Source organism: Trichosurus vulpecula, chromosome 3 (assembly GCF_011100635.1).
Source record: "Trichosurus vulpecula isolate mTriVul1 chromosome 3, mTriVul1.pri, whole genome shotgun sequence".
In the NCBI taxonomy this organism is placed as follows: Eukaryota; Metazoa; Chordata; class Mammalia; order Diprotodontia; family Phalangeridae; genus Trichosurus; species Trichosurus vulpecula.
In genome coordinates this window covers 12,684,856-12,693,763 of record NC_050575.1, presented here as the reverse complement: position 1 = coordinate 12,693,763, position 8,908 = coordinate 12,684,856, and the positions used below count along the sequence as shown (strand labels likewise).

General features: G+C 44.5%; 1 protein-coding gene across 9 annotated transcripts in view; it reads right to left on the bottom strand.

The window, feature by feature from the left end:
* Nucleotides 1-1,748: 1,748 nt before the first annotated feature.
* EVL (Enah/Vasp-like) overlaps nucleotides 1,749-8,908 on the bottom strand; it is a 275,108-nt gene continuing 267,948 nt past the window's right edge. For 4 of the 9 annotated variants that reach the window (XM_036752868.1, XM_036752871.1, XM_036752867.1 and 1 more), the window contains 3 exons: nucleotides 6,515-6,581; nucleotides 5,431-5,488; nucleotides 1,749-2,417 (listed from right to left, as the gene is read on the bottom strand). In XM_036752868.1, coding sequence (XP_036608763.1) covers nucleotides 2,380-2,417; nucleotides 5,431-5,488; nucleotides 6,515-6,581 — 163 coding nt within the window. In that variant the 3' untranslated portion in view covers nucleotides 1,749-2,379. Of the gene's footprint in view, nucleotides 2,418-5,385; nucleotides 5,489-6,514; nucleotides 6,582-8,908 lie in introns of all 9 variants that reach the window. The other 5 variants (XM_036752866.1, XM_036752869.1, XM_036752864.1 and 2 more) reach the window with 2 other exon arrangements.

Below are 8,908 nucleotides of genomic sequence, written 5' to 3'. Positions count from 1 at the left end.
GTCCTAGAAACCACAGCCAGGATAAGCAGTGGGAAGGACACCCTCAGTTAAGAAAGTGAGGGTGGCCTTGGGGCTCTGGTCTTCCCATTGCTACTCTGGGACCAAGCAGCCCACCATGTGCCAGCTTCCTATGAACTCATCATGACCACTGCCTAGATGCTAAACTCTGTGGTATGTAGGCTGCTTCAAGACAGCAGGTGTTGTCAGGGCCCTCTCAATTTGGCATCTGAGGTCAAAGCTGCAGGGACTCCATCTCAGGAAACCTTCCATGATCACCTTTGTTCCCAGCCAATGTCCCCTTCTTCTGACCCAGAATGCTGGACTTGGAAACTGGAGTTTTTGTTGTTCAGTCATTTCAGCCATGTCCGACCCTTTGTGACCCCATTTGGGGTTTTCTTGGCCAAGATCCTGGAGTGATTTGCCATTTCCTTCTCCAGTTCATTTTCCAGTTGAGGAATCTGAGGCAAACAGGGTTAAATGACTTGCCCAGGGTCACATAGCCAGTGTGGAGGCTGGATTTGAACTCAGAAAGATGAGCCTAACTCCAGGCCCAGCACTCTATCCGCTGCACCACCTAGCTGGCTTCTGTCCTAGAGACGGGAGATCTAGGTTCAAATCCCAGCTTTTCCCTTGATTAGTTTGGCTGACGATGGGCAAGCCGCTTCCTGTTTCTGAGCTTCAGCCTTGTGCAAGTTGGCCATGATAAGAATACACTAAGGCGGAGGTTCTTCACCATTCTTGGGCTGTCTGACGAAGCCTATGGGCCCTTTCTCAGAATAATGGTTTTAAATGCACAAAATACACAGGATTGCAAAGGAAACCAATTATGTTGAAATAAAGATGTACTCCTCCCTGCCCCATCTAAGTTCAGGGACCCACTGAAATCTACCCACGGGCTCATTAGGGGTCCCTGGACCCAGCTTAAGAATTCTTGTACTAAGTAGATGTGTGATCATGTGAAATCCCTTTACATATCTAAGCCTCAATTCTCATTTGTAGAATGGCATCTACCTCCCAGGGTGGTATAAGCAACATATGAAACGACGCGATTTCTAACAGTCAGTTATTGAGTTCTGGGTAATGTCGAGTTGTTGGGGTTTTTTGGAGACTGTATGGATTTAGACTCAGAATTCCTGGGTTCAAACTCTTTCTCTGCCTCTTACTGGCTGTATTACCTTGGGTAAGTCCCTAGAATTATGGCTCACAGTTTCCTAATAAATAACACGAGGGGGTTAGACCGGATGACCTCTAAGACCCCTTCTGGCTCTAAATCAATGACCACATAAATGATGGCAGGATTATCATGAGGAAATGTGCTTGGCTGATCTTAAAGTTTATTAGAAACACAAAGGTTTTTTTCTTCCTTTTTCTTTCTAGAGAGGTAAGTATGGTGGAAAGATTTCTGGATTTGGAATCAGGAGACCCGAGTTTCAGTCCTGACTCTGATAATTCTCAGCTGTGTGACCTGGCCTTGTTTCAGTAAGATGAGGGGGCTGGTCTAGACCCAAGAGCATGGTTAAGGGCCTCTCTAACTCTAAAATCTCTTGTTTCTTGTCTCTGGACCTCAGTTTTCTTATCCAGAAAATGGAAAGGGCATGCCCTCACCTACATAATGAAGGCCTTGTGAGGATGAGATGAAAATGCTTTGACATGTGGAAGGGGTCAGTACAAATGGGACACATTTGCCATTATATTAGCTGATGTTTTTATGGTTGATGAGACAAAGCCAAGACGCCAAGAGCCAGCGCTCTGGGTGGACAGGAAACAGTTTATTACCCATATGAACACAGATACTGCGGCGCACTGACGTACCGTTTGGATATTGTGAGACCCTGGAATCCACCCACTCATCCCGCGCCCCAAGCGCCTCTGCCTTTGTGTTTCCAGGTGGGGCCCCGCTCGTGACAACTGTCCTCTTACTGTTGGCAGATGCTCCTCAGCTGCTGATGGCTGGGCCCAGGGCCCTTCTGTCACCTAGGAAGCAATCAGCTCCTGATGTCCTCTCTACCACTAAAAAGAAATATCCTACACGTAGATAAGCAAATACAAAATACAAAAAAGGCAACAAACAACCGAATGGGCAGTGTCAGGTGGGCTTGAGAAAATCCAGGAATTTCAAATCCTTTTTTTTTTTTTAAATTTTTTTTCCTTTAGGTTAAGACTTTTTAAATGAAGTGAATCTCAGACAGCAAAGCTTCACCATGTGCTGAGTCTGCTAATAAAAAGGGATTCTGGACCAAGGAGTAGAGGGTGGGGTGGGGTGAGGGGGTGGGGTGGGAAGTGCCCTTGGAGCACCTTGGTGCCCTGTGAGATGATTCAGTCTTCCTAGAGTCCTGGGCCAGGCTGGAATCCCTGGGCCAGTTCGAGGCTGGCCCATCACTATGTCGTGCTGATCCGGCTCAGCTCCTGCCGGATTGCTGTAGGGACAAAGGAAGAAACTGTTTCAGAAGCCAGCAGAGGCTCCCCCTAGGAGTCTCAGTGATGGTGTTATGGGAGAGTCCAGTGTGGTGTAGGGACAAGGATTTGGAATCCAGATGTGCTCAGTGGCTTTGGGTAAACCAGCCTCTTCATATGTAAAATGGAGATGAGGATAGGGGCACTACTTACCTCACTGGACCTTTTAAAGGAAAAGTACTTGGCAAACTGTAAGGTGCTATAAAGATGTGAGCTATTCTAGATCTAGAAGGAACTCCAGAATCATAAGCTATAAGGTCAAGGCCAGAAGAGGTTTTAGAGATCTTCTAGTCCAATCTTTTTGTTTTATAGTTGAGAAAGTTGACCACATGGTTAGTGGGTGTCAGGTCTAGTAGGCCCTATATAGAAGCTAGCTGTTATTCTTGGAGAGAACCCAGAAGGACCTCTGTTCGTAACTCCCTGAACTCCAAGAGCCGCCAAAGGACCAGAGAACTATCAGGCCTGCCAGTCAAACACACCATCAGCTTCTGTGGTTGATCCAGCTGGTGCCAGGGGAGGCTAGGTGAGGGCAGGACAGAAAAGGGAAGGAATACTGGGCGTGTGCTGGGGAGAGTTAATAGTTCACTTTTAGTGATTCTTCCCTCTTGGGATTCTGTATCTCTCCCCCTCCCCTTTTTAACTTATTAACTCTCTGAATCAGAGTCTGATATCTGGGCAAAGCCAATGAACATTACTTCTCCTGTCTTCCTCCCCCTTTGGGAGCCCAGGAACTGAATGAGCTCCAGTGATCGATCTTGGGAATTGCTGAAGAAAAGAGAAGGAAAATTCCAGACTATTCATTCCCTTTCTTTTAGCTTAATCTCTTCATACTTCTCATAAACCATAGTTGCAGTAGCAGTGATAATGGTGGTAATGGTCCCAAATACTTTAAGCCAGAGGTGGGGAACCTGCAGCCTCGAGGCCACTTGTGGCCCTCTAGGTCCTCAAGTGTAGCCCGTTGACTGAATCCAAATTTCATTGTTCTGTGAAGTTTCCTTCAAAGGCCCACACTCGAGGACCTAGAGGGTCACTATTTCCTGCTCATACTTGTATAGTCCTTACCTCTATTGTCCCACCGCTGTGTGAGGGAGGCAGGGCAGAAATGATTATCCCCATTTTCAGAGGAGGAAATTTGAGGCTAAGAGAAGTCACATAACTTGTTCAAAGTCACACAGCTAGTAAGGGAGAGAGCCAGGACCGGAGCAAAGTTCTCCTGATTCCCATCTCACCATCCTGTCCTCTAGGGGTGCAGCTGCTTCTCCAGCTATGTGGGAAAGCAGGCATCAGAGTGGAGAGGGCTGGGGCTTTGTTTCATTCTCTTCATTTATATATAGACTTGCTTTTCTCTGTTGAGGTGCAGGACTTGGCTAGATAATTCCAGCTGGCAACCGTCCTGGCTCTATCTTAGTCTCGGCAGCTTTGATCATTTGTTTCCTCTCCACAAGGGTAGATGTGTCACAGATAAAATTACATGGTATATTATGATCAATCAATACACATCCATTAAATGTCTATTCTCTGTTTCAAACTGATTCCTACAGGATGTGGTTTTATAATGAATTGTGTTGGGATTTTTTTCTTTTTTTTCTCCCACCATGTTTGCCTTCTGAAGTATGCTTTATTGAGGCTGATATAAGGAAGTCAATATGGGGAAAGACCAGGACTGAGTTCAGAGGTGCTAGGACACCCAGGATCTTTCTAGTTACTGATTTATTATGTGACCTTGGGCTAATTACTTCCTCATTATGGGTCTCAGTTTTCTTATTCACAAAATGAGTGGGTCTGACTAGATAATTCCTATGGTTACTTCAAACTCTAACATTCCCTGATTTGCCCAATGCAAATGCCACCTCTTCCAAGAAGCTTTTCCTGATGTCCACTGGCTGTAATGGAGCACTGGCTTTGCAGCTGAAAGACTCGGGCTGGAATCTGGCCTCTGACACTCCCTAGACCAATCTGTTTCCCTCTCTGGGCCTCAGTTTCCTCATCTGTAAAATGAGGCCTCTTTCTGCTCTGATCCCTGTGTTTTCTTTGCTCTGAGCCCCTTTCGCCCTTAAAATCATCTCCCCTCATTTAGCCCTTATTGAACTCAACTAGGAGGTGTTCTTTGATATATTCACCCCCTCAAACAGGCAGTCAGCCTTTGGGGTAGGGGCCTTAGGCCTGTTTCTTGGGCGTGGCTCAGGGCTGGGCTCTTAGCAGATTCAATAAATCTATATTGATGGAACCTTTTGTTCTCATGCTAACTCTATTGACCTGTTTATTTGGAATTGCAGAGTTTGGGATAACTCCAGAATGGGCTTTCTACTCTCCTCCTTCATTAAACCTTAAAGCCTCTTCATTTCTTAGTTTCTGCAACTATAAAATGAGGGAGCTGGCATAGATAGATGGGTTCTAAGATCTTTTCCACTTCTGACATCGTATGTTCTGTGATTTTTAACATCCCTCCCACCTCCAAGACCTTATAGCCTATGATCTAAGGTCTTCTCTGTTCTGTGGTCCTTGTCTGACCTCCTATGATTCTTCATTCTAAGGTCCCTTCCATCTTTGATAGTTTCTGTTATAAAATTCCTTTCAGGTTTATGATTCTGAAGCCCCTTTCATTTCTTTTTGGAATACATATTTGCATTCTATCTATCTATCTATCTATCTATCTATCTATCTATCTATGTACATAACATATATTACCATAAAGTACATATTATGTGTTATATATAACTATATGGCATATGCACATTTATCAATTTCTTTTATTTTTATATTGATCAGATTTCCTCTCTGCAGCCCTCCCTTTTCCCATTCTCAGAGATCCATTTCTTTTATTTTTAAAATTCTATATTTTAAGATTCAGAGTCCTTCCCTATGGTTCTTCCAACTCATGGGCCAAACCCTGCCGTATGGTTTTATAGGAAACAGATCAAACCTATTCACCTGAGGCCCAATTTCTATTCAGTAGGACCTGCCTGGGGTCCTTACCATCAATGATCTCCTCTTTGACTTTGTGTAGCTCTCTGACCACTTCTTCCAGTATTTCCTATGTAAGATGGGAAAGAAAACAAGAATAAAAAACTCAGTGTTAATGTGTGGCCATTCATGCCTTTGGCCCAGTCTACTTCCCCAGAAGATCAAATGAGGCTTGACATTGGGGATAGCGTGGGTTTTGTTTCTTTCACCTGAAAATATGAGGCTCAGGGCTGAAGAATCTAGGGATATCCCTGTGAGGTGTAAAGAACCCAGGGCGGCTTTAGGAGGTAAGGGCTCCGGAGGCTCCCTAAGGGATTGTTAGTACTCCAGGACTATCTTTAGTGGTTATGAAGGACCTGAACACTTCCTAGGGGTTGTGAAGTGCTTAGGGTTGTCCTCACCCTTCCTCTTTAATTCTCCCCCCACCAAAAAAAAAAATCAAATTAAAGTCAACACTGATGGCAGCTTCAAAAAAGAAAAGAGAGTCACTAAATAATGTTGAAAGAGAAGAGCAGTTCCCTGAATGGAGAGGATTTCTTGATTTGGTGTGAGGAGCTGATTGTATAACATTTAGTTCCCTGGGAATAGACTCCTCTTTCTTCTCCTTTGTCTGCTTCTTGAGAAGTGAGTGACAGGACCTGTTTTACCAGCACCAGGAGGTGGGTGGGGCAGGGTGAGCTTCAGTTCTTGAGTTATTAATATTCATTCATTCATTCTCTCTGTCTCTCTCTCCCTCTCTCTGTCTCTCTCTCTTCCTCTCTCTGTCTCTCTCTCCCTCTCTCTGTCTCTCTCTCTTCCTCTCTCTGTCTCTCTCTCCCTCCCTCTCTTTCTCTCTCTCCTTCTCTCTATCTCTGTCTTTCTCTCTCTCCCTCTCTCTATCTCTCTATCTCTGTCTCTCTGTCTCTCTGTCTCTCTCTCCCTCCCTCTCTTTCTCTCTCTCCCTCTCTCTATCTCTGTCTTTCTCTCTCTCCCTCTCTCTATCTCTCTATCTCTGTCTCTCTGTCTCTCTTTCTCTCTTTCTCCCCCTGCCCCTTTTCCTCCTTTTCCTCTTTCCCCTCCCTTCTGGGGGGGGGCGGTGAGGGGAAAGGACACTTACCTGTTTCATCCGGTCAAAATCTAAGGCATCTAAAGCACCTTCGTTGCCACTACCAGCAGGCTTCATCCTAGGAAGGGGAGGGGAGAGAGGAGGTAGAACAGGGAAGGGCACAGGACCTCCTTTGTAGGACCCCTTAATGACACATGGGAAGCCAATGTCCGGGACCTACATGCCCTCCTGTCTGTCCAACCGTAGTGCTTCCAAGGTCGAGTGAAACTAAGCTGTCCTTGTCCTGACTCCTCGGAGCTCCAGGCTTTGGTTCACACCACTCTTAGTGACTTTCCCACGGTCACACAGCTTGTTAGTGGCAGAGCGGAGATGGGAGCCCAAGTATAATATAGCCTAGTGGGAAGAGTGATGGAGCTATAGCCAGGGAACCCCTGGGCAGAGAGGCCATACCATCTCTCTGAGCCTTGGTTTCCTCATCTGTAAACAAGAGATCACTGCTTGTGTGAGAAAAGTAAGCTCAGTGCAATTGTAGCATTACTAGTGGTAACATTACTTTAGTTCTAATAGTTAGTAATGAATATTACTGCTAGGACTCATCTGTGTAGTGGTAATGCAGTACAGCTGTAGTAATATTAGTCACCAAGGGCACTTAATAGCTAGCAATTATGTCGCTAATAACAAATAGTAACATTTAATATTGATAAGTTAACATGATATATTAGTGACGTGGTAATAATAAATTAAATTCAATCATTAATGGCATAATTTAATATTACTAATAGTAATTAACCATTCATATTAATTACTATTAGCAAAAATCTAGAGTTTGGCTATGATTAGTCAGTATCTGGCTTTCAATCCCATTTCCCAGGCGTGACAGAGGAGACTTCTTTGCTTCTACAAACTTGAGGTTTTTCGCTTTTTCTCTTCGTCTTTTCTCTGCTCTCTGGTACTCACCTACAAGGTCTGGCTCCCTCAAGGGCACTGTGGCCACTGAAATCTGGGAACAAGACTCCCATTGAGGCTGCCCAGAGCAGTGAGTTCATAATCCTCTCTTCCTTTCTTCCTAAATCCCAGGGCTAGAGGGTCCTTGCTAGTGCCGGCATTGGGGTTCAGATGAAGAGCTGGATAAAAGGCTTGGTGGACGATGAGAGACTCTAGGGGTATGGGTTCACATTGTTTGTGTTTTGGAGGCAGGCCTTGGCTGACACTCTGTGGGACTGTGTGATAGCTGGGTTTGCCCAAATTACCTTAACAACAGGTATGGTGGGCAGAAAAGTTAACCGATTTTTTTTCTAAGGTAACTTATTTTCAAAAAGGAAAGAAGGTGAATTCTTCCAGCTGTATGCCAGTCAGCTTGACTTTGCTTTCTGGCAATTAAAAAATTAATTGTTAATAGGATAGTTAATGAACATCTAGAAAAAAAGCGATAATCACAGGGAAGCCACAGAATGTCACTGAAGTCATTTCAGACCAAGTTGACTTTTTTTTTGTTGGGGTTTGAGACTGAGATAGGGGGAATTATGCAGATAACAGTTTGCCCAGATTTTAGCTAAGTATTTGACAAAATCTTTCATGTTAATCTTACGGTAAAGTAAAGAGATAAAGGCTAAATCTTAGTAGAGTTTGGTGGACTTGAAACTGCTCAAATGGTTGGACCTAAATAATTAATGGTACAAAGCGAATTTAGAAGTCGGTCCCCAGTGGGATGACTGAGGAACCTGGGTTTGATTCTGTACTCTTTGACACTTACATCAATGGCTTGGATGGAAGCATTAGAAGATAATTAATAATAATACTAATGATGATAGCGGCTAACATATAACATACAGTGTTTTAAGGTTTACAAAGCACTTTGCATATATTACCCCATGTGATGGAAAGCTTGGCAAATCTGCAGATGATGCACAGCTAGAAAGAATGGCTAACACTCTGAATGAAGAGTCAGGATCCAAGGATAATAAAGCAGCCAAATTTTCTATAATGAAATTATAGGGATAAAAATAGGGATGAATGGTCAGCTTCTCAATGACAAGATTTAGAGAGCTGTATGGGGCCAGCTAGCCGTTTGGAGGAGAAGCCTCTGGGGGTTTGAGTGAACTGGAAGTTCGATATGTATCAGCAATGTCACATGGCAGCTGAAACCCAGTAATAAGAAGTATTTGAAAAACCATCATGTTATGCTACATCGAGGGAGGCATAGCCTCCAACGCAAAGGGAAATTCTGTCCTGGTTAGACCATAGGTGCAGCGTTGTGTTTAGAGAAGACACTGATGAGCCGAGTGCTTCTAGAGGGGAGGACTCAGTAGGGTGAAGGGCCGTATGAGGTTGTGTTGAAGGAACCAGGAGTGTAGCATTGGGAAAGAGGAGATTAGGGGTGGGGGCTGGGGGTGGAAAAAGAGAGTTCTCTGGTAAAAGAGTGATCTGGCAGAATTGCTCCGCTTG